This window comes from Berghia stephanieae, chromosome 2, assembly GCF_034508935.2.
Source record: "Berghia stephanieae isolate SIO BIC M18660-M18661 chromosome 2, UCSD_Bste_1.3, whole genome shotgun sequence".
NCBI classification, from domain to species: Eukaryota; Metazoa; Mollusca; class Gastropoda; order Nudibranchia; family Aeolidiidae; genus Berghia; species Berghia stephanieae.
Genome location: NC_088361.1, coordinates 119,576,317 through 119,603,030, shown reverse-complemented (window position 1 = coordinate 119,603,030; position 26,714 = coordinate 119,576,317). Strand labels below are relative to the sequence as shown.

At 34.1% G+C, this 26,714-nt stretch overlaps 1 protein-coding gene across 1 annotated transcript in view; it reads left to right on the top strand.

Moving 5' to 3' along the window:
• Positions 1–271: 271 nt before the first annotated feature.
• LOC144966427 (putative serine incorporator) overlaps positions 272–26,714 on the top strand; it is a 30,121-nt gene continuing 3,678 nt past the window's right edge. Inside the window, exons 1-14 of the mRNA XM_078902858.1 lie at positions 272–612; positions 4,887–5,186; positions 7,438–7,605; positions 8,061–8,239; positions 9,286–9,362; positions 11,826–11,919; positions 12,416–12,459; positions 14,397–14,567; positions 15,188–15,283; positions 15,648–15,867; positions 16,193–16,235; positions 16,709–16,745; positions 17,539–17,677; positions 21,857–21,971. Of these exons, the coding sequence (XP_078758984.1) occupies positions 5,166–5,186; positions 7,438–7,605; positions 8,061–8,239; positions 9,286–9,362; positions 11,826–11,919; positions 12,416–12,459; positions 14,397–14,567; positions 15,188–15,283; positions 15,648–15,867; positions 16,193–16,235; positions 16,709–16,745; positions 17,539–17,677; positions 21,857–21,971 (1,404 nt within the window). The 5' untranslated portion in view covers positions 272–612; positions 4,887–5,165. The remainder of the gene's footprint in view (positions 613–4,886; positions 5,187–7,437; positions 7,606–8,060; positions 8,240–9,285; positions 9,363–11,825; positions 11,920–12,415; positions 12,460–14,396; positions 14,568–15,187; positions 15,284–15,647; positions 15,868–16,192; positions 16,236–16,708; positions 16,746–17,538; positions 17,678–21,856; positions 21,972–26,714) is intronic.

Sequence of the window (26,714 nt, the reverse complement as noted above, 5' to 3'; positions counted from 1 at the left end):
TTTGACGCTGATCACGAATCCGACGTGAAAACAGCGAAAATCCGAAACAAAATTGTCCACTTTGCTATACTGCCACGCTCCCGATCGCCGATCGCCTCAAAAAAATACTCACCCTGTGTGGGCAAAAATCATCTGCGATCAACGCAGGGATCGGGTCACATCGACCCAGCAGTGCCTGTTCGGCCTTCGTACCGCGATGAGATCTGTGCGTGTATGGGACCTCTTGGAGATTGCGTATCCAAGATCTTTATAATGGACAATATTTTGCGTTGATTTGAGATTATTTCCATAATAACATTGAAACCATAACAATTTGGGCTATCAGACTTACAAATTATAACAATTTTATTAATTATTAATGAATTAATAAACCTATCAATAAAGAAATAAATAGATTAATTAATGAATTAATATAACATGAAGTAACGTTTCCAAAAAAGGAAGAAAAAGAATCATAATATGGAATCCTTAAACTTAATGTTGCACGAAACACTCTCTCTCTCTCTCTCTCTCTCTCTCTCTCTCTCTCTCTCTCTCTCTCTCTATCTATCTATCTATCTATCTATCTATCTATCTATCTATCTATCTTTCTATCTATCTATCCATCTATTGGTCAGATTCAGCGTGGGTTACGCAACTGGATGCGTGGGTTGACGGAGGCAGGAAGCAATAACAAACCCACATGGTTGCCATTACCTCCACCATCATTCTCGCTCACGGTTTGTGGAAAGCACTTCATTACAGGCACGTAATAGTGAATCTAGTTTTTGTTTTGAACATTTCTATTATTATTCTTTGTAAATTGACCCATATTAAAAGAAACATACAAACAAAAAAGGCATGACCAGTCACTAACAATGCCGTGTAGTGTGTAGACAGTAACACAGTACGGTGAACATGACTGACACTGACATTGGGGTCGGAATGTCGGAACCCATGAGTCGTTCGCAACTCTGCCTCACGTATTCATTTAATCAGTCAATTTAATTTTTATTAAGCTTGCGTAAAACATACAAACAAAAAAGACATGACCAGTCACTAACAATGCAGTGTAGTGTGTAGACAGTAACACGGTACGGTGAACATGAATGACACTGGGATCGGAATGTCGGAACCCAGTAGTCGTTCGCAACTCAGCCTCGCGTACTCATTTAATCAGTCAATTTAATTTTCATTTAGCTTGCCTATTCTTCAAGTTTATGTTATATTCACCTTTTCTATTTAAAAAGGGTAATCCAAACAGACCATAAACGATTTTATAATAAGCCGACTTCAACTTCCATCACACACGAACTTATTTTGGGTGTTTTTTTTTTAACCAAACCGTTTGACTCAAATTAAAGCTTCGGCATTGGATAAGGAGCGAGGTCCCTGTTGCCATCCTGCTTAGTTTATACAGAGACTGGGTTGCCACCTTGGCTGTTCTTGATAAATAGTAAAATAGTACAACCTTGTGCAATATGAGAGAGAGAGAGAGAGAGAGAGAGAGAGAGAGAGAGAGAGAGAGAGAGAGAGAGAGAAATTTTGAAAAAAAAACGAATCTCTCTCTCATCCCCTCTCTCTCTCTCTCTCTCTCTCTCTCTCTCTCTTCTCTCCCCTCTCTCTCTCTCTCTCTCTCTCTCTCTCTCTCTCTCTCTCTCCTCTCTTCCTATTTCTTCATCGCACACTGTTTGACAATCTTCATCACCTGGCTCACTTGTACTTGTAATATCGGGTGTGAGGTAAAATTTTGAACAATTATTATTATTTATAAAATGCAGAATCTTTTCAAATAAACGGATAAAATAGAGATTAATTCTAATCGAACAGTGGAACACAAAGGCAGAGTTTGCGAACAATCTAACACATAAGTGTCGTGGTCTTATTTATAAAATGCAGAAACTTTGCAAATAAACGGATAGACTAGATGTTATTTCGATTCGAAAAGTGGAACACAATAGGAAAATTTGCGAATACCCAGTCCAGACATAAGCGTTATGGTCTTATTTATAAAGTGCAGAATCTTTGCAAATAAACGGATAAAATAGAGATTAATTCGATTCGAAAAGTGGAACACATAAGCAGAATTTGCGAATGCCCGGTCCAGACATAAGCGTTATGGTCTTATTTATAAAGTGCAGAAACTTTGCAAATAAACGGATAGACTAGATGTTATTTCGATTCGAAAAGTGGAACACAATAGGAAAATTGGCGAATACCCAGTCCAGACATAAGCGTTATGGTCTTATTTATAAAGTGCAGAATCTTTTCAAATAAACGGATAAAATAGAGATTAATTCTAATCGAACAGTGGAACACAAAGGCAGAATTTGCGAACAATCTAACACATAAGTGTCGTGGTCTTATTTATAAAATGCAGAAACTTTGCAAATAAACGGATAAAATAGAGATTAATTCGATTCGAAAAGTGGAACACATATGCAGAATTTGCGAATGCCCGGTCCAGACATAAGCGTTATGGTCTTATTTATAAAGTGCAGAAACTTTGCAAATAAACGGATAGACTAGATGTTATTTCGATTCGAAAAGTGGAACACAATAGGAAAATTTGCGAATACCCAGTCCAGACATAAGCGTTATGGTCTTATTTATAATGTGCAGAATCTTTTCAAATGAACGGATAAAATAGAGATTAATTCTAATCGAACAGTGGAACACAAAGGCAGAATTTGCGAGCAATCTAACACATAAGTGTCGTGGTCTTATTTATAAAATGCAGAAACTTTGCAAATAAACGGATAGACTAGATGTTATTTCGATTCGAAAAGTGGAACACAATAGGAAAATTTGCGAATACCCAGTCCAGACATAAGCGTTATGGTCTTATTAATAAAGTGCAGAATCTTTGCAAATAAACGGATAAAATAGAGATTAATTCGATTCGAAAAGTGGAACACATAAGCAGAATTTGCGAATGCCCGGTCCAGACATAAGCGTTATGGTCTTATTTATAAAGTGCAGAAACTTTGCAAATAAACGGATAGACTAGATGTTATTTCGATTCGAAAAGTGGAACACAATAGGAAAATTTGCGAATACCCAGTCCAGACATAAGCGTTATGGTCCTATTTATAAAGTGCAGAAACTTTGCAAATAAACGGATAAGATAGAGATTAATTCGATTCGAAAGTGGAATGCAAATGCAGAAGTTGTGAATACCCGGTCCAGACATAAGCGTTATGGTGTTATTTATAAAGTGCAGAAACTTTGCAAATAAACGGACAAGATAGAGATTAATTCGATTCAAAAGTGGAATGCAAATGCAGAAGTTGTGAATACCCGGTCCAGGCATAAGCGTCATGGTCTTGTTTAAATGAAACAATGCAGTTTTAAAAAATTTATGGTCATTGAGTAATTAAGCTAAATATGCGGAGTTCAAATAGATAACTTGATCTGTGAAATTTTTTATAATTAGCTGTTTTTATTCTCCATCATTTAGATTATGTGATTAAGTTTATAATTGAAATACAAACTTTTTCTCACTTATCAATGTTTTGCAATAAAGGAGAGTGTGAGTGAACCTGTGCAAAGAAAATTATTTGATAGAGTGATATTTATCATGCTTTTCAGTTTGTAGTTGAATTCTAGAATGGATTCTTTATAGTTCTCATTGATTGTATGTCAGTATGTCAGTCTTTAGGACACCGATTACCCTAATGCGGTCACAATTTACAATGTGACGGCCACTAGCCCGTTAAACGCAGAGTGGGGTATTGTTGTTTGCAAGTAATGCTATAGTTTTAATAGGATATCTGTCTCCTATTAAAATACATTCCTGTGTTGGATTTTGGATTAAATTCATGGCTTCTTCGGATTATGGGATATTTAATTTTCATTGATTGTGATTGTGATTTTCAAGACTATTAATGTAAGTAAATGCCCAAATAGATATTTTTATTCATTTATTCTTTATTTCTATTTTTTTATTTTTGTTTTGTTTTGTTTTGAAGCATTTATTATAAGAAATAATGTACATATGCACTTATACACCAAAGACTGCTTTCAACTGCTTATTATTATTATTATTATTATTATTATTATTATTATTATTATTATTATTATTATTATTATTATTATTATTATTATTATTATTATTATTATTATTATTATTATTATTATTATTATTATTATTATTATTATTATTATTATTATTATTAATATTATTATATTATAATAATAATAATAATAATAATATAATAATATAATAATAATAATAATAATAATAATAATAATAATAATAATAATAATAATAATAATAATAATAATAATAATAATAATAATAATAATAATAATAATAATAATAATAATAATAATAATAATAATAATAATAATAATAATAAGTGCATTGATCATTGAGTGAAATCCCAATCACGGTTGCCCAAATAAAGCTGGCGCTAGAATCCCGACTACCTGTCTAAACGAATGTTGTTTGTACGATACATACTAACTACACGTTCAATATCGGGGGCAGAAAATATGCGTTTGGTTTTATGAAATTAAAACAGTAGTCCCACATTGTTCTTTGATGTTATTTGTGGTTGCATTTGCTTTGAAACTTACACATTATATTGTGTTACATTGTTTACAAAATATTTCTGGTACTCGTATGCATGTGTAGTCAACGGTCAATCGTGTTCTTTATTATTTTATTATTAATTTTGGCTTGGCATCTTACATATGTGAATTTGACAGGTTGTTATGGATGGTAATTACTCGTATAACATTAAGTGATTTTTAAACATTTTTACGGCGTTTTAAATGTCTTTCTTGCATTCATTGCCGAGCACCTCCACTTTTCTGTTACTATTTTAACGATCAGCTGATTTTCTCTTGCCTCCCCTTTAATTTCGCGGACTTTTTTCAGAACGAGGCGTGGGAGTGGCTAGTCTAATTATATGACACCGTTGATGGGCTCTTTACCCAATTCTATTTTTAACGATTCAGCCCTTACTTCACTTCCGTATTTACATCGGGATGAAAACTGAAAATAAACAGCTTGAAACAGAGCAGGGCAGATAGACTTTCAGCTGATCTAGACCTATGACCAATCAATCGTGATTTTAAAAGGAAAATTGCAATAGTTCATGACGTTTGGACCAATTTCATTTTATTCGCAGCACCAACTTGCACGTTGAATTCGCAGAACCTGCCTGTTTCAAATAAAAATGGGATGTTGGATTTCACAGGTGAGTTTTTTGGTCTTTTCTTCATTCTATCACTGTCTGTCTTATTTAAATTTATATTTAGAGATCTAGACGTCGGGAGGCCTTCTGAAAGCTCCTACATCCCCAGTATTCTTGTTGTAGTAGGGAGTTTGGGAGGGGAAAAACTTTTTTTTATAATGTTCTAGTGGGGGGTTTACAAAAAAAAGTTTTCCCCCTCCAAAACCCCCTGCCCCTACTAGAATAGACCATTATAAAAAAAAAACCCAAGAATACTGGGGATGTAGGAGCTTTCGGAAGGCCTCCCCAATCAACTACTGTCAATAATAAGATTTGATTACTTCCAGAGATGTTCGGGTATATAACTAATAATAATAACAACAATAAAAATACAAACAGACCCACAAAGTTAATTTATTCCCATTCCCAGGCCCAAGTCCTACCAGATAGGGATTACGATATAATTATTGACAAACGCGTCTGCCAAAAAGACAGTGTGGGGACGTATTTATTGTTGTTTCAATGTTTGTTGTTGTTTGGCTATTGACTTGTGAATTGTTTTCATGGTGGGTAACCTGTTGGGTGTCACTGTGAGTTCCATTCACTATTGTGTGTTATTTCTTCCTGTGAGTTTGTGACGTCACAATGGGTATAAAAACAGGATTGACTTCATTTTCCAAGCTCTTCTTACTACGATATTGATAATGGATTGTTGATTCTGTTTTTATAATGTTTTTATTACCGGACGAACATACCCTATCTATTCACGTGATGCCTTGATCCGTGGCATTTTTTAACCACCCATATGTCCTTTACATATATGGAGAACGCCCACTTTGGGGAAGACTTTGTCTTTACTATTTACTATATTTTACCTATCGTGAACCAGATGGAGAAATCCGTTCACGACAATTGGCGCTGCAAGCAGGGTCCTTTACATATATATGGAGAACGCCCACTTTGGTGGAGACTTTTTCTTTACTTTCTCCATACAATTTACCTATCGCGAACCAGATGGAGAAATCCATTCACGACAACAGCCTAATGACCGGCGATTATTCCCAGACACCTTTTTAAAAAACTTCTCTCTTAACCTTTGTACATTTTCGAACTTTCGAAATGCAGGGACAAAAAATCGAAACCAATTGTGGGAACGTATTGTTTTGTTGTGTTTCAATGTATTCCAGTTTGTTGTTTGGCTATTGAGTTGTTGTTGTGAATTGTTTTCATGTTGGGTAACCTTTTGGGTGTCCCTGTCCTTGTTAGTTCCATTCACTGTCTTGTGTGTTATTTCTTCCTGTGAGTTTGTGACGTCACTATGGATATGTAAACGATCTTCCCCTCTCCTTGCAAGCTCTTACTACTAAGATATCTATAAATGGATTGTTTATTGATAATTAGTCAAGTGTTGACTTTTTGTGTGATGCCTAGATGAATGCATGGATTAGAAATCTGATGCCTGACATTTTTAACCACCCATATATGTACTCTACTTCAGTGGAGACGTTTCCTTCATTTTTTTCCTAGATTATTGTGAACCAAAGAAGAAATCCGTCCACAACAGTCATATCTACTTCTTTGTCATTGAAACGAAAACATATTTGTCAATAGTAATGAATTTAACTTGTGCCAAGCTACTGTTTTAAAAATGCAATGTACTTCGAAGTCAAAGGAAAATTGCTTATCTTTTTCTTTGTTGCATTTTTTGTTCATAAAATATGCCATTAATGGAAGGTTGTGGTTATTCGTACTCAAGTCAAAAGGAACAAATGTCAATCAAAGTAACTGTGGTCTAAAGGAATAGCTTTTTTGACAACATAACACATTGTCCAAATAAAATCAGGACAAAGAAAAACCATATTGTGGTAGTATGAGACAGGCACCAATCCTTCTACAGTATGAAGTAGGGGTATGAGCTGAGTCAGTGTGATATGGGCAAAACAGAATTTCTTCTGAGCTCTTCTATTACTATATCAGTTCCACCCTCTGCCCTCTGTACCACCCCTTTGTGTTTGTGCACGCTCTATGAAGCTTGAGTCCGAATAGCCACGGGAGACTATTCCAACTCGAGTACAAATTGCCAGCTCGATAACGGATGTTATATAATCTGTGCTTGGAAAAAGAAATCCTAATAAAGATTAAGAGTTAATCCTTTTACCTGGTAATATAAACCTGAGTACTTTAGTTTTAAAAGAGGTTGATAAAGAATCCTTTGGTTTTAGTCTTTGATTGTAGCAACAACAGCTTTTAAATGATTAATCACTTTGTCCTTCAGCTTGCTTGCTGGTGTGGTCCAGCATCCTGTGTTCTTTGCTGCGAGAGTTTGCCCCCCATTAATGAATCAAGTGGAACCAGAATTATGTACACAATAATTCTTACATTCAGTTTTGCCATTCAGTGTATCATGCTCGTACCAAAGATACAGGACTTCGTTAAAGATCATGTAAGTTTTATATTATAATTTAGAATTATAAAGTGTCTTTTTTTCCAGGTGTTTTTTTTTTTTTTTTTTAATTTTTAATTTGTTTTGTTGGGTTTTTTTTTGTTCATCAGATATTTTATGAGCATTGATTTACTATTTCTTTATTCTACTTTGGCGTGTTTTGAAAGGAACTTCCAGTTTGTTTTTTTACCTCATCACTCCCGCTTACTAGATTAAGGTACTAATGAGGACAATACTGTGAAAATAAAATTATATTAATTAAAGGCTCATAAGTTTATACATACATCAACTGTTTTGTTTTATATGATATATGTCATTTAATTGTACACAGAACGATCGCTCCATTAAAATTGCATTTCCAATTAAATCAAATCAAAATGATTTTTTGGTGACTTTTTATATCTTTGAAAGTTATATATTTTCAACCAATTTTCACATCTTTGTTTCATTACTAGATTGTAGATATCTCAGATGTATGCTTGACATTTGAATCAGGGGGTAAGTGTGCTGAGTTGGCTGGGCATGAAGCTGTCTATCGGTTGGCATTGGCTGTTGTGGTGTTTCACTTCGTTTTGATGATATTGACAGCTTTTGTACCGTCCAGTAATCACTGGAGAGCAAGTGTTCAGAATGGGTAAGCCATTGAATTAATCATCTATCGTCAAAGTGAGTTCTAATATAGCTGTTTTTAAATTAGTTTCATTAGAAACGTTTTTAGAAAAGAAATGCAGGCATTTTCTAATAAATTAGCATCCCATGTCATATCATACTACTCATTAGCCAGATATAATGGTATTTGGGAAGTTGAGTTAAGAAGGGATTACTTATTTTAAGAAACAAATTACCATGAAAATGATAAACTGGTAAACATATTCAGATTATTATAAGGGGATTGCCACATAATTAGTACTTTTATTGTACACACAATTAAGCTCTTTGTCTTCATTTCATCAGCATGTAAAACTGTAACAGTCGGCTGTTACACTTCAAATTAGACGTTGGACTATCACAAGGTTCTTTCCCTCATAGATAAATTAAAATTCAGCTACACTTTCAATACTGAATGTTTGAGTGAATGAGTTATGGAAGGAATAGGAATTCTCAACAAATCACAGTCTCATCATGGTTATATACTCGCTAGGGGACCCAGGGAGCTACCTGGTTTTATGTATGGACTGGACAAAATTGAGCCACTGGCAGACTCTGGACTGCCTGGCCGGAGAGACAATGAATATGACTGTCCAACCACTTGACAAACATTCATATTTATGTCATCTTTGAGTACGAAGAAATCATCACCTACCATATCGAATTTTCTGAACTTTAACTATCCTCATCCGCTGCAATCTTCAACTCACATTCTCTCGCCATACTGAGGTGTAATAATAAGTATGATATCGCATTTTATTTATGTGTCAGTCTGCATATTAAGTATTGCTGTTAGCTTTAAACCCCTTGTAGAGCAATTTGAGCACATTTATTGGATCTTGTGCAATATAATGGCTTACTTTTTTTTTTTAAAGTGAGTGGGTTGTGTTGCTAAATATCATTACTAAGAAATTGTACAAAGGTGTATACCTTAATTAATTTTTTACACCTTCATCATATCTAAAATTATCAATTATGTAAGGTAATAATAGTTGTGATAATCAACTTTGTTGTTTAAAATATGTTCCACAGGTATTGGTTATTTAAATTCCTATTTCTGTGTGGATTGTGTGTAGTTGCTTTCTATGTACCTGCAGCATTTAAATTATGTAAGTATGACTTTAATTTTCTGTTTTCTCAAACTCAATCGAATGTCCAGAATTATTTCCTTATTATTATTTGTTATCATTCCATCCCTTCCTTGAACTTTTTTTTACCTCGAACAAGTTTCTTTCGAACTAATTTAAACTGCACCTAGCCAATGTAAAATAATTTAATTGATTAAAGTTTGTTTTTTTAACTATGCACCTGGTGGTTTCGAACACTGAGGATTTACTGTGACATTGACAGTTATGTATGTGTTTATCATGTGTATCTATCTACACTGCAAGTGTGTTTATACAGTATTTTACACATGTAGACACACACATCCACTCACACACTCCATCACCGTTTCGTATAACTAACACCTCTCTGCTTATTCGTTACCACTTCACCAAACATTCTAATTGCAATACCATGCCCCATGAATTGTTAATGGTTGGTTACAACGGCAAATGAATGTTGTGATATTGCAGCCCCCCCTTCCCCTCACATACACACAAAAAGAGCTTGTAACATGTCATGTATAGAGTTAACTCCCTCAACATATCAATAACATAAATAAATAAATGTCTTATGGTCTATTTCAAGGAAGAGTGGAATAACCCAGTTGTCAGCCGCAGCACAATGTAGCAAATTTAGCTAGGGAGAGATGGCTTGCTGAAGGTCACATAACGTGATGGATACTAGAACTAGATATTTTCCGGGTGCATAGCAAAGTCCATACCGCTGAGCCCTCCCCCCCCCCCCCCCCCCCCCCCCCCCCCAACCCCCTATGAAGTTGTTATGGCTAGACACCATTTCCTCAAACTACCGTTTCCTCGAACTATTTTGCATGTCTTGAGGAATTCAAGGAAACCATGCTGGAATGTACACATTTCCTGTCGGTTCCAAACCTTTAATAAAATTGTCTTTGAAGGTTTATCTTTTTCTATTGTGATTTTTAAAATAGGTTTGCTTTTTCCAGTACACTTTAAGGTGGTTTATTTTATATTAATTAAGAAATCTAAGGAATGGGCATACATATGGAATTATAGAGAAGGATGGAAACTGTCTGTGGCCTATACCCTGACCCAGGGTGAAAAAGGCAATGATGATGATGGAATTATCCATACTTAGTACATTAGAAACGTTACAAGCAAATATTTTTCTTAATTTTAGAAAAAGGAAAGATGTTCTCTCTTCTTCTTCTTCTTCTTCTTCTTCTTCTTCTTCTTCTTCTTCTTCTTCTTCTTCTTCTTCTTCTTCTTCTTCTTCTTCTTCTTCTTCTTCTTCTTCTTCTTCTTCTTTCTTCTTCTTCTTCTTCTTCTTCTTCTTCTTCTTCTTCTTCTTCTTCTTCTTCTTCTTCTTCTTCTTCTTCTTCTTCTTTCTTCTTCTTCTTCTTCTCTCTCTTCTTCTTCTTCTTCTTCTTCTTCTTCTTCTTCTTCTCTTCTTCTTCTTCTTCTTCTTCTTCTTCTTCTTCTTCTTCTTCTTCTTCTTCTTTCTTCTTCTTCTTCTTCTTTTCTTCTTCTTCTTCTTCTTCTTCTTCTTCTTCTTCTTCTTCTTCTTCTTCTTCTTCTTCTTCTTCTTCTTCTTCTTCTTCTTCTTCTTCTTCTTCTTCTTCTTCTTCTTCTTCTTCTTCTTCTTCTTCTTCTTCTTCTTCTTCTTCTTCTTCTTCTTCTTCTTCTTCTTCTTCTTCTTCTTCTTCTTCTTCTTCTTCTTCTCTTCTTTCTTCTTCTTCTTCTTCTTCTTCTTCTTCTTCTTCTTCTTCTTCTTCTTCTTCTTCTTCTTCTTCTTCTTCTTCTTCTTCTTCTTCTTCTTCTTCTTCTTCTCTTCTTCTTCTTCTTCTTCTTCTTCTTCTTCTTCTTCTTCTTCTTCTTCTTCTTCTTCTTCTTCTTCTTCTTCTTCTTCTTCTTTCTTTCTTCTTCTTCTTCTTCTTCTTCTTCTTCTTCTTCTTCTTCTTCTTCTTCTTCTTCTTCTTCTTCTTCTTCTTCTTTCTTCTTCTTCTCTTCTTTTCTTCTTCTTCTTCTTCTTCTTCTTCTTCTTCTTCTTCTTCTTCTTCTTCTTCTTCTTCTTCTTCTTCTTCTTCTTCTTCTTCTTCTTCTTCTTCTTCTTCTTCTTCTTCTTCTTCTTCTTCTTCTTCTTCTTCTCCCTCTCCTTCTTCTTCTTCTTCTCCCTCTCCTTCTTCTTCTTCTTCTCCCTCTCCTTCTTCTTTGTCTTCTCCCTCTCCTTCTTCTCTTTTTTGTAATATCGGCTTACATTCATGAGGATTATGTGTGTTAACTTATAATATGGTTTGTAGTCTTGAATAACATGGTTTACAATGAAGAGCGTTGATTAACAGAGGAGATTTTAAGTCCAAGTGTGACAATTCTGTATGAACATTGTCATTATGTCTTGAAATTGCATTCAAAATTTTATCGAAAATAATCATATCTCATTTGGTAAAAATCTATTGTCAGTCTTCACTTCATGAGATTTTATTTCAATAGATTGGATGTATACTGGTATGGTTGGTGGTTTCTTGTTTGTTATACTGCAGTTGTTGATGCTGGTTGATTTCACACATTCTTGGAGGGCGTCTTGGTAAGTGTCAATGAATTTTACGAGTCTTAACTCATAATCACAGAATTGTAAGGTTTTTATACTTTTAGTTTAGGTATTATTTTTAAAAATTATCATTATTATTATTATTATTATTATTATATTATTATTATTATTATTATTATTATTATTATTATTATTATTAATTAATATATAATATATAATATATAATAATAATATTAATATTATTATTATTAATAATTATTATTTATTATTATTATTATTTGGTGTTTATGTTGTTATTATTATTTTTTATTAGTTATTGTCAATATTATTATTATTATATTATCATATCATCATCACTATCATTATTTCAGCTTTCCTCTCAGAATTTGATCGATTAGCTATTTGGCAGTGATTGATTGTTTGTATTATTTCTTTTTAATATTATTATTGGATTTTTTTAAGAATTTATTTATTTATTCTTTTCAAATATCTATCTCATCTATTATTGTAATATCCCTTCTTCTTTTTTAAGGGTGGGCAGGCAAAGTGGAGAAAGAAATTGTTGCGGCCTCTTTGGTAAGTTGTATATTGGTTGTCAATAAATTATTTTAAGAACTAAAACCAGCTCTAAAATAATGTGTTGAGATCTCGCCATGTTACACTACATTTACAACCTAAAAGTCATGTATGAAGTATTTTGTAACACATGCTTTTGCTGTACCTTTAATGAAGCGTTCAATAAGTGCCTCAGCTCCCACAGTGGGCAGAGAGGTACTTTCTGTGTCTTCTATTCTTCTACACCTGTTTTCCAATTGCTTTCTGTCTTTGTCTTGGAATGAGATTACTTAGATTTGTCCTGACCCTGGCCGGAGTCCTTGGCTGGAAGGGAAACAGTCAAATGCATAGTTATTGTTTTGGGAGATTATATTTTTTTCTCTTGTTATGTATTTTTATATTTGGGTTTTTAGTGGGGACCTGTGTTCATGTCTGGATGAGACTTTTAGGTGATTTCAAACTAAGCACAGTGAACGTACGCTCTTGGAATCTACACCAATTCTCTATTTATACCATTCCCCTTTGTCGTACTGGGTGGGGTTCCTGACCTCCCATAGCGGGCAGGGAGGTACATACCTTGTCTTCTATCCCCTTATATCTGTTTTCCAAATGCTTTCTGTCTTTGTCTTGGAATGAGATTACTTGGTTTTGTCCTGGCTCTGGCCGGAGTCCTAGCTGGGAGGGAAACAGTCAAATGCATAGTTATTGTTTTGGGAGATGATATTTTTTTCCTTGTAAATCATCTCTCTGTTATGTATTATTATTTTTTTTTGAATGTATAATGTAAACATTTGAGTGTGTTTCTCTTTGTTGGATTTTGTGCTTGTGTCTGGATGAGACTTGTAGGTGATTTCAAACTAAGTACATGTGGTATGCTCTTGGAATCTACATCTGATCCCTATTTGTTCTCAGTTCCCCTTTGTCTTACTTTTCTTGGGTGCTTTAATTGTAATTCTAGAACGTTTTACTATCCATTTTCTTCCTTTTTACTGGCGCTGATATAACCTAAATGTGTTGCAAGCGCCGTAAACCTTAAAACAAACAAACAACTTTGTCGTACATTTTCTTGGGTGCTTTAATTGTAATTCTAGAACTTTTTACTATCTCATATTCTCCCTTTTTACTGGCGCTGATATTACCTAAATGTAAACAACATAGGTGCCTCAGAAATTCATAGATAAATTTAGATGTGTAATTTATGAACAGATATGCTGCACACTGTTCAGTTTTATGTCATTAATATTTTGCTTATGATTCATTACTCAGTGTCAAGTCTATGGTAGTTGAAGAAAGTTTGTACAGTGAATAAAACTATAAAGGATAGTGGGATTGCAAAGTTTGGAAAAATATGGCTGAGGCTAATAAATGTACAGAAAATTATTTTAAAAAGTAGTAACATCGTCATGTTGAAGTGTGATGTTGAAACAACATAAACATTTGACTGAGCGAAGTTTTATATAAAATATTGGCATTCAAGGCAGACAAAGAGACAAGATCCAATATTCCCAATCAATTTGTAGGTTAAGTGAACCTTTTCTTTTTCTTTTTGACAGTGTCAAGTTTGTCAAATACGGATGAATATCATTAAATCACTATGACATATGAACCACTAGTGTACCTTCTCATCATCATTATTATTATTAATATTATTATTATTATTATTATTATTATTATTATTATTATTATTATTATTATTATTATTATTATTATTATATATTATTATTATTATTATCATTATTATGGTCATTAATTATTATTATTATTATTAAAATTATACGTTATTGTTTTTTTTTCTTTTAATTTTATGTTTCATATCAGACTCTCACAAGTCAATTGGCTTTTCAATATATGAGTCAACATTAATTGATGATATCTATATAGGTGATTTTTCTTTCTAACTGCTTTTTGCTTATTTTATTTTTGTGATAATGACTTGTATTTTTATTTGGTTTCCTCAGCTACGATTGTGGTAGCAGTTGTGATGTTCCTTTTGGCAATTGTGGGAATGACTTTGTTGTTTGTGCTTTATGGACTCAAGGACTGCACCATCAATCGTGTCTTCTTGGGCGTGAATGCTGGCTTGTGTCTTCTTTTAACACTTGTGACTATTTTCCCTTGTGTAGAAAAAAGTATGCATTTTAGATTTAATTTTGTAAAGAATTTAAATCAATATATATATATATATATATATATATATATATATATATATATATATATATTATATATATATTATATAATTATATATATATATAATATATATATATATATATAATCTGAGTGGTCTGATTGTGTTCCCACTGGCTTGAATTGAGCTTTTTAAAAATATAACACAATATCCACTAAATGTGCTCAAAGCGCTTTACAAGGGATCCCTAGCCAACAGCAACACTTAACATGTAAGACAAAACATGACCCCTGTTAGCCCCGTTCCAATTCTTTAGGACAGAGACAACGCTGTTAATGACCAGGTACTTATTTTACACTTGAGTAGATGAAAGAATTTGAGTAAAGAGCCTTTTCCAGGGTCTCAACTCTGCACTGCTCAGCGCCCTGAGTAATATTATTATTATTATTATTATTATTATTATTATTATTATATTATTATTATTATTATTACTATTACTATTATTATTTATTATATTATTATGTTATTATTAATTATTTTTATTATTATTATTATTAATCATTTTTATTGTTATTGTTATTATTACTGTTATTATTTTTATTCCTTTTTTATCGATTCAAACAGGAAACCCAAACGCAGGATTGCTTCAAGCATCTGTTATATGTATGTACGTTGTCTATCTAACCTGGTCTGGTCTCTCCAGTCTGCCTCCTGAAAAGGGTAAGAACTTTTGCTACAATGATCTGTTGTTGTTCCAGATAACTAAGGCCATTTCAGCTTGGTTTATTTTATTCTGGTTTATAAGTGTTAAATGGAAAATGACATACGCTTACTCTTTTGATAAGGTGGTGGTCTGTTTGAAAGCTTCTTTTAACAGATTTATCTCAGTCCCAGCTACTTAAACATTGCTTTAAAAGTAGATTAACATCACAGCCATTTCCTGTTTCTCTTCCCCCCCCCCCCCCCTCCTCTTCCCCATTTTTATATTTTTATCAACGTTGATAAAAACTTTTGTAAAGGAGCGGAAAATTGATTCCTTGTAACAACTTTTGTTTTTATTCTTTCTTTTTTTTTTTTTTTCTAGCCCAAAGCATCTTCGACACATTGAAACCCCTTGCCCATATGGGAACAGATTTCAAGTACACGGCCAATTCGTCAACACCAAAACCAATCTTAGATAAGGCTGTTGTCCACTCTTACAACTATTCTACAGAATGCAGACCGAATCCATCTTTTCCCGAGGCTGAGCACCTGGCTTCATATGCCGGTCTATTCATCATGTTTATAATGGCAGTTTACTCCAGGTGAGAAGAAAAACTTTTCTTTTAGTTATTTAAATGTGCCATTTATTCGGGAGATACCATATCATAGATTAAGGTAAATTTAGAAAAAGGTTTATTTACCTGATAACACCACTCTTTACAACCTTTGTATAGATTAGATTAAGCAGAGATTTTTGGATGAAATATTTGTTATAAACATTATTTTTTGCTTTGTTTTGCTTTATTTTGTTTTATCTCGGAAACTGGAAAGATAGTAAGAAAATTATTGTACCAGTATGACTAGAAATTCGTAGCCATAGTGCTTTTAACAAGAATGAAAATTATTGTTATTTTTAATATTTAACAGTGTAAGAACATCACATGAAGCCTACAAGCTTGGAATTAGAACAGTAAGTGACATTTTCTTAATGTTCATATTTTAGGGTGTTGGAGTAAAATGATCCATTAGAATATTAAGCACTGATGGTTGTTATTTTAATGGGTTTTTTGGGGGGTTTTTTTTGTCTGTTTATGATAAATTCATAAATAGCTTTTAAAAAAATCAAAAACAAACCGAAGAAAATAAAATGAACAAACAGTACATTCTTATATTTTGAGACCGTTTATAATGAATATTTCAAGTATTTAAAAGATGGTTTATCAGACAAAGAATTACCTACTGATTCACTATATCGCTTACTGTACAGCACTGATGGTCATTTTTTTAAATAAACAAAACAAATAAACAGTATATACTTTTATTTTCAGACCATTCAAAATGAATATTTCAAGTATTTAAAAAATGGCTTATCAAAGAATTATCTACTGATTTACATATAGCATGTCACTATAATATTATTTACTGTATTTTTTTTAATTTCAGGAAGGAAAGTCATGTTGTTGCTGCATTATACGCAAAAGTAAGTTGGATGCTTTTATTAGGAAGTGTGGTTATCCCTATTAAATTGAATGCGTTTTAGAAATAGAGGGATTGTTATCAAAATTCTAATGGCTTACCTATTAATTTATTTTTCCCATAAAAAATCCATAGGGGGTCCCGATAGATCAGTTGGTAGATTTTTTTTCTTACCCCCCTGTCCAACCAGCAGTGATTGGGTAGCTTGATCTATTCGATCTGGTGGAAATTATACTGCGAAAGACTAGCGTCCTATCCAAAGGATAGCATGCAATTGCTATTGTCCATTTCACACCATAGAAATCAGGATAAACTCTGGCTCCATGTAGTTGTAATATCTCTGTAAACTCATGTCAATCGTTGCCGACCTCCTGTGTTAAAACTTAACAGTCTTTATACAATACATGTCCACCTAGATGCTCAATACACTGATGGAGGGGGGGGGGGGGGGGGGGGGGGGGCGTATATTATTATTTATTTTGTTTCAATTTCAAAAAAAGAAAATTATTCAATTTCTTAAATTCCTAGGAGAGAAATTATTTTTCTTTTAACAAGAATCAACCTGGGTCTCAGTAATGGCAGGGTCCTCATGAGTTAAGATGAAGTGACATGCTCAAGGCCGGCTCAAGATATGTAAATGAAGAGAAAAGTGCATTTAACTGATAAATCTAAAAAAAAAAATTGAAATATTCAGGAATGAATTTTAACCCCTCCATAATGTATATTCTCTAAGCAAGCAGTGCATTCTGGTAGTGCGCTGTCATTTTGATCAAAAAATTTTGTTTCCACTATTTTAGGAGACAATCCATCAGAGTTCGGAGGTCAGAAAGTGATTCACAATGAGGCAGAAGGAGTTGTCTACTCTTACTCATTCTTCCACCTCGTCTTTTGCCTGGCTTCTCTCTACATCATGATGCAATTGACAAACTGGTACAGGTGAGTGGATAATATTGGTACGATTCATCCATGCCAACAGTATGGGACACACTGGCTCATAGCGGTACTAGGCTGATGATAGCCAGATGTCAAAAAGTGAATTAAAAAGAGAAACTTTATAAGTTTGGAATTTTTTATTTTTGTTACTTTAAGAATCTATTTCAATTGACCTCAATGAAACATATAATGGGGCACTGTGGCTAAGCTTATGTTTGTAAGGCCTTAATGCTATTATTCAATGCTCGTTTTGCTGCAAAACAGTATGTATAGTGTGTACTCATTGCTTTTGAGTTTGAGTGTAAATAGTCAATTTTTGTGTTGGATAGGTTTGAAATTTCTAGAAAAATCATAAAAATGGTCGGTGAATTATTTGGTACAATAATTTGTTTTTAAAATTGAGGATTTTTTTTCCCCACCAGATTTTGATTTTTAAACAGTGCTGATAGTTTTCCTCGGATATGTGGAAATCTGTGATTTTGAAATCAGGGATTTTCTACTTTGAATAAATTTGATTTCACACAAGCAAATGTACTGGCAGTGAGAGACTTGATATGTGGTGGAACAAATAGATACAGTTTCCTACTCTCCAGAAATTAGCTAGAGTATCAATGATAGTTTATCATCTTAATTGCTCTAAAATTTGAGGTTAATGCAGTAAAAATTGGGCTTAAAGGCAACCTTTTTTTTCATTTTTTGTTACCCACCATCAGCACTGTTTAACCAACAATTTACTCATGAATGGTGGTTGGCAAAAGTGAACCACACTACACATATTCTCTTGTATTTCATAGTGATATTTCATAATGGATTTTTGGTTAACACAGGCTTTTTTCCTTAAAGTCCAGATATTTTTTCGTAAGAAAGACAGATTTTTAAATATTGGCACTGGCAAGCGTGCTATTATACAATTTTTGCACACAAGAGCTCCACAAGCATAAAGTGTTATCGTTGAGGGCTCATTATAACAATAAGGAAGGTGACTTTACATTTTAACAATGTCAGTCCATTACCGTTTACAAAAGCCACTTAATAATTTTAAGAGGATGCTCATTTTTGTCATAGCCTTGAACAAAATTATTCATGTATCTTTTTTTTTTTTTTTAATCATACTGACTGCATAACAATAGGAAAGGTCTAACAATAGCATCAACTTTTTAAATTTGTTATTGTTTGTGTTACTTTTGAAAAACACTTGATCATGTGCACTATTTGAAGGACCGCTATATGAAGTTATCTCAACATCATATCCGCAATGCTCATTACTTGGAAAAAGTCAAGAACATGCTTGCACTGAATTATTTTAATCCTTCTATCTTGCTTCCATAGAATATGATCAATCATGAGAGTCTATATTTATTTTAGCAAGCAGGAAGTTAGTGATAGTTTTGACAGTGCATGCCAATAGTCTTTAAGTGGTACTTAAAACACTTAATTATTATTCCTATTATTATAGCTTTTATTATTGGCCACCTCTTTTCACAGTACTACTGTGAATAGTAGATAGCGGTCGTTTTCATTATTCGCAGTAGTACTGCGAATAGTAAATAGTGTTCGTATACATTATTCGCAGTAGTACTGCAACTGGTAGATATCATTCATTTCAGTTATTTGCAGTAGTAGCCTTGAGCCTAGAGCTTTATTGTATAGAGGATTGGGCGCAAAATATAAATAAACTGCATTATTATTATTACTAGAATTATTTTTTAAAATTAATTATTATTATTATTTTATTTATTTATTTATTTTCTTAAACTATTACTATTATTATTATTTTGCATTTCGTTGACGATCACGATGTGTAGTGATGGTGGTGTTGATATGGTGATTGTTATTATAGTGGTGGTGTTGATGATATAGTAGTGGTAGTGATGATGACTATAAGGATAATGATGATGCTGTGGTAGTAGTAGTAATGATGATGTGTTGGTCGTTTTAGTAGTAGAGGTAGTTTATTGATAACTTCTATTATTTGCAGGAGCACTGAGATATGAGTCGAGCAACAGCGAGAGAGAGAGAGAGAGAGAGAAAGAGAGAGAGAGAGAGAGAGAGAGAGAGAGAGAGAGAGAGATTACTGGAACTTTATAAGATATATTTAACTAACTGTAAATAATACAATAAACGGGGACGGAACTATTCTCATTAAAGTAATCTGACACATGAGCTGATAGATTTCAAGATGTGAACGAATGATCAAGTTGGAGTGGTGGGGACTGGGAAATTTTCATGGATTGGATTGGGGTAACAAAAACAAAACAAAACACGATCTTGTCAAGTTTCAGATTTGAAGGAAAAGTTGAAACGTTCAAAATCTCAATTCTCAGTCACACAAAATGTTTCAATCATCCCTCCTTTTCTTTCCTTCTCAAACTAACAAACTCATTCAACTTCAAGCCATTCGACAACACGCCATTTTGAACAGAAAATAGTGTTGTGTTCAGTGGGGGACAAAAACTAATTTTCAGAGATAGGAGAGCGCTTCTACTACTGCGAATAGTGGTTCTACAGTGGTCCCACTATTCGCAGTACTACTTATATTATTATTGTCATATTTCCATTATTTAATAATATAATATGGATTATGATGAGGATGGTGATGGTGTTAAAGGGGAATGGTGAAAGTGAAGGATTGTAACGGAAATATTAGGAATGTTGTTATGATGATAGTGATGTTTGTGATGCCGATGATGGTGATGATGACTACAATGTTACTACTGTGCATATGTGTGTCTATTTCAATATATTGTATTGTTATAAATGTGTAACCAAATAACAAATTGCCACTTTTTTTCAAGGACAATAAAGATATATTGTTGTTATTATTATTATTATTATTATTATTATTATTATTATTATTATTATTATTATTATTATTATTATTTTAATTATTATTATTATTATTATTATTATTATTATTATTATTATTATTATTATTATTATTATTATTATTATTATTATTATTGTCATCATCATCATCATGTGGCTAGCATTGTGGCTATGTGGTTTAGTGGTATGACACTCACTTTCAGATCGGAAGGTCCTGGATTCGAGCCTCGCTCCGGCTCATAGATGAGTCCTTGGAAAAGACTCTTTACTCACATTCTCTCACCGTACTCAGGTGTAAAATGACTACCTGGAAATTATCAGCATTGTCCCAGTCGGAAAAAAATTGTAATATCGCCTAACAGGCGATGTTTCATTTTGTATGTTATATGTTGCTGTTGGTTAGGGACCCTTTGTAAAGTGCTTTGATCACGTTTAGTCGATATTTCGATATATAAAGGCTCACATTTCACATCATCTTTTTTTTTTCATCTTTGTTATTATTACAGTTGAGCAGATATAACAAACAAGTCCCAGCAAAAACAAGAAAGTTCTATATATCAGTTGTTCAGTCAGTTTCTCTCTAACATATTTTTGTTGTTGAAAGGACAGTTTGTTTTGGGGTTTTTTTCCTGCCAAAGTGAGCTGACATTTTTGAAAATATTGTCGACACATTCCTTGACATTGCGAAATACATAATTTTAAATTCAAAACCCATTTAAATCTCTCTTTACCATTTCTATTCAGGATTTTTCCTGAAATCTCATTCTTACCGAACACAAGAAATTGATTTTTCACACTCAAACTCAAAAGTGCTAAGTACATACTATACATAATTTTGTGTAGCAAAACACACTTTATAGATCAGCATGGCGTTCTCATAATTATAACAAAGATTTTTCTTCAAATTTTGTGATGAACAAAACACTCATCTCAAAAAGTAAAATGTTCATTTTATCATAAGAATGTGATGTTTTTTTTACAGTTTATTAAGGGGAGGATTAAATGTGCATTAGCTGAAGGATATCGCATAAGCATGTATGAATTTAGTAATAGATTAATAACATATAAGTAGTGCTTATAATGAGGATATGGTAGTGATGATGATATTTGGTGGTCATTGTTGTGTTGTTGATGATGTGGTTATAAATATTCGTTATGGTGATAGTGATGATCATTTGGTGATAGTAATGCTGGTTGTAGTTGTTGTATTAGCAGTTATTGTAGTTGTAATTGTAGTAGCAGTAGTAGTAGTAGTAGTAGTAGTAGTAGTAGTAGTCGTAATAGTAGTCGTAGCAATAGGAGTAGTACTAGTAGACGTAGTCGAACTTTATTATATATATCTATTTCATCTGGCAGACCCAATGAATCCGATCTGAGTAAGTTTGGTCAGAATTGGGCCACAGTCTGGGTCAAGATGGCTTCAAGCTGGCTGTGCATCCTCATCTATATTTGGACTCTCTTTGTACCAAAGGTAAACAGCTATCCACTTTTCCTGTGATCCATTAATCAGTAGATTTTTGACCAATCAAAAATATACATTATCTGTGTTGATACCCGTTTTGCGATCTGATTTGGGAGTCTGGCATAAAAAAGTACTATCTTGTTGCAAACTTTCCACAAAAACTAATGAAGGAATAAAGCTCCATATTCTTCCTTCGAATCAACATTGTAGCATTTCGTGTCACCATAGAGAGGTTTTACAGCTTTAGCTAATGGGATTTTTATTACAATGTTGCTAATCTAAATGTTATGACAAATTGATGTTAACAATTTATAATTTGTATGATAATTCAAAATACATATACCTTATCCAAAAAAATCTCTCTTTGGCGACATACTACATTATCTCTGGGATAAGTGTGGAAATTTTCAGACAATTCCATTTAATAGATTCTGAGAAATATTTGACACAGTATCCTATACCCTAGAAAAATGAACATATTGAGAAAATAACAAAATAGCTTTCTGTTTTTCACACTTTTCTTACTAACTTACTTACTTATCCGAACCAGCGACCACCTGAGCTCTAGCCCTTCGGTCTTGTGCCATAACGTAGAAGTTAGATGTCTTTTGTAGTTGTTCCAGGTGACTATAAAGTGTGTTACTGATGCTTGGATTTGGTGGGAGGAATGTGCATCTCAGATCTTCAAGAGGTTGACATTCAAGCAAGTGGTGTGTTACTGTTTCATTGGGGTGTTGACATAGGGGGCAGGAGGGGGATGTGTCTTTTGTAATTTTGCTTAAATGGTTGTTGAGCGGTATGTGTTGTGTTCTTAGTTGAAAGATGATGCTTTGCTGGTGTCTTCTGAGCTTATTTAGGCAATCAGTCTTTACAGGAGTGGTCATATGGGAAAACATACATCTACCCGTGGTGCTCATTGCCCAACTGTTCATCCATTCTTCTCTCTTATTTGTTTTGATTATTTGTTTCGCTGTGTCTAAGGATACTGGAAATGATGGTTGTAAAAGTGTTGATCCGAGTCTGGCTAGTCTGTCTGCATTGTCATTTCCTGGTATATTTGAATGTCCCGGTATCCACTGGAGAGATAAGTCTACTCTGTGTGTTGTAAGGAATTCATCTAGTTGAGATCTTAAACTATTGAACGTTGAGGAGAGTTTATCTAAATCGAGAGCTTGGAGAACCGATTTGGAGTCTGTGAAGATGACAGTGTTTTGAAGTTTTGAAGGGTTTAGCTGGAAAACAGAAGAGAGGTGTCGCAGTGAGGCTTCTATTGCAACTGCCTCTGCCTCGTAGTTTGAGCAGGAGCTTCCGCAAGAATTGTGGATTTTATCACAGGTTTTATCTGGGTATTCTACTACAAACCCATACCCAGCATTTTTAGTTCCTTTGTGGGCAGATCCATCTGTGTAAACATGTATCCAGTTGTCTGAGTATTCTTGTATTGTCTTCATTGCTAATGTTTGTATATCTGATTTGTTTTTATTTCTTGTTGTTTCTTCTATGAGGTTAGTCTTTATTTTTGGAAGTTTTAGTTCGGCGTATGGAGGTTTTTGACTGATTAAAATAGATTTTTCTCTGTTTTCTGGGAGTCTGTGTCTTCATTCAAGTTGTTAGCAATGTGTAGCAGGGATTTTTGTTTTAATCTTGTTCTTGGTTTCCATTTCTCTGCCAGAATTCTGTTTGGATGGTTTTCCTCTTTTCGTTTGTATCTTTCAACCATTTCAAGCACTGCTGATTCTCTGCGAAGTCCAAGTGGTTCCACATTAGTATGTATTTCACATGCTGCTGTGGGTGTCGATCTCAGGGCACCGGAGATGAAGCGAAGGGCTTGGTTTTGTACTCTGTCCAAGGTTTTGTGTGTGTTTTTACTACCTACATTTTGGAGGGCTAAATTGTAGTCCATGACGGAACGCACATAGCCTAAATAGAGTTGTCGAAGCGAGTTTTTGTCTGCTCCCCAATTAGTACTGGCTAGTCGTTTTAGTAACTGGAGTCTCCTTGTGGCTTTGATTTTTACATTCTGAGTGTGTTTGTTCAGAGATAGTTGTCTGTCTAACTGTATGCCCAAATATGTGGGGTTTTCTTCTTTCGCGAGTCGATGGCCTTGGATGGAGAGTGTTATTTCTTTCTTGGAAACAGGATGGCTCTTAGTAAATATAGAGTAGACTGTTTTATTGCAATTTACTTTTAATTTCCATTTATCACAGAAGGTGTTTAAGCTTTCTAAATCTTCATTTATTCTATTGGAGGCTATTGGTAGGTGCTTTGTAGTATACCACATAACTAAATCGTCAGCATATAGGGCCTTTTCTGTCTGTAATACTTCTGGTAGATCATTTATAAAAATAAGAAAGAGAGTACAGCTGAGGCAGGATCCTTGTGGGAGACCTTCCTCTAATACTTCTCTGTTTGACAGTCCGTTATTAATTTTTGTTTGGATTGTTCTGTTACTGAGAAATTGTTTAATCCAGAAGTAGAGATTTCCATCAATTCCGTAGTCCATCATTTTTGATAACAACCCTTTCCTCCATACTTTGTCATAGGCCTGTTGGAGATCAACAAAAACCGCGACTGTATGTTTTCCATCTTGAAAGCCATCAATTATTTTTTGACTTAATCTAAACAATTGATCTTCTGTTCTTTGCCCTATCCTAAAGCCTGCTGATATTTATTTAGTAGGCCACATGTCTCCAGCCACCAGTATAATCGGTTATTTACCATTCTCTCCGCGATCTTTCCAACACATGAGGTGAGAGATATTGGTCGGTAACTTTTCGTTTCGTCGGGTGGTTTATCTTTCTTTAAGATTGGAATTATAATAGCATTTTTCCATCCCCTTGGTACTATTCCTGTCTCCCATGTTAGATTTATAAGTTTGAGAAGCATCTGTTTACCTCTCACGCTAAGATGCAGGAGCATTTCATTGTGTATCTTATCTGGTCCAGGGGATTTCCTTAACTTGAGTTTTTTCATAGCTCTGTGAAGTTCTGACATGGTAAAGCCCTCTTTGAACAGATATGAGATAGCTTTTGGGGCCTTTTCTTGATGTTTAAGGTCTTTAATCAATTTTTTGTCCTTTTCACTTCTTTTTGATGCCTTGTTTACTGAAGCAAAATGTTTGTTGAAGATCATGGCTTTTTTTTGGTCATCTACGATTGTTCCTTCTGTAGTTTTCATGGGCTTTGGGTTGGTTTTCGGGGTTTCATTGTTAAGATGATTAAGTAAGGCCCATGCTTTTTTCCCATTTTGATTGAGGTCAATATTAGCGCATGTGTCTGCCCATTTCTTTCTTTTAGCGTTGTTAATAGTTCTTTTGACAATTGCCGATGCTTTATTGTACTCAATCTTGTTTTTAATGGTTTTGTTTTCCTCTAAGTTTTTCCTTGTTTCCTTTCTTGCATTTACTGCTTTTTCAATTTCTTTGCTCCAGAAGGGTTTGTAATTCTGTCGACTACCTCTTGGAATTCCTGCTTTTGCAGCTGCAAGAATGGCTTTGGTGAGGGCTTCGTTTAAATGTTCTACACTTGATGTATCTGTAATTTTTGGAAGCTGGTCATCTAATGTTGCTGTGAAAACATCCCAGTTTGCTTTCTTGAAATTCCATTTGGATTTCTGCTCAAATGTTTTCTTCTGTGTTTGAACTGTTATTTGTGTTAAAATTGGTTTATGGTCACTGCCTATTTCATCCAGGACTTTAATGTGACAAGAATTCAGAAGGTCAGAGGAGATGATGGTTAGATCGGGATGACTCAGGGACATATGAGCTCTGTGAAGAAGTGTCGGGACTGAGTCTGCATTTTGTAAAATGGTGAGGTTGGTTGTATTGCAAAGCTTTTCTAGTTCTTTTCCTGTGTTGTTTAGATTTTTGTATCCCCATAGTGGAGAGTGGCCATTGAAGTCACCAGCAATTATTGTGTTGTTGTATTGGGAACTGTTTTGATCTGTTAGGTTTATAGTACACCGTGGAGGGTTGTAAATGTTGTAAATGGTAAATTTCTTATTTAGGTGCCATAAGGTGACTTTCTGTACATCAGTTGAGTTCTGTGATGGTTTAGAAGTAACATCTCCCGTGATGTCATTTCTTATATAAGTAATAACACCACGGCAGTCGTCACATTTGCAGGTATAGTATGTATAACCAGCAATATATGGATCGCTATTTTTATACAGGGTTTCCTGAAGTAAAGCAATGTGAACTTCCTTTTCATTTAATAATTTCTTCAGCTCTGTCTTTTTATTCCTGATTCCACAAATGTTAATTTGTAAAATATTCAAATGTTTGTGGAATTTCTTTGTCCCAGTAGCTGACTTTTCGCGCAGATCAGCCTGGGTACTCACTGTCTGGCGCGGACCTTTTTCGAGGCGACGTCCGAGCTCGTATGCTTTCCTTTTGTTTGTCATGGCATGCTGGGGAGTCTCTGGTCTGTCTTCCCACCCTAACCTGTATTCCTTGTCAGCTGCATAACATCAGGAGTTGAGCTGCAGATGCATGTTCCTCATATAATTAATTTTTATAGGGTCTAGTCAAGTAGCCTTCATTTCGTCTTTCCCACAGTCTCTTTCATGATTGACGGTCGCCCATTCCCCGCCACCTACTGTTTCCTGGCTTGCAGTTATCTATTTCAGTTATTCTTTCTGCTTAAAGGGCCATATTTCATAAACAGAGGATCGTCACGTCCTGGGTCATTTGTGTCGATGAGAGATTCTGTGGGCCTAAAACAAAGGTATACCAGCCCTTTCCCCTAAAAATCT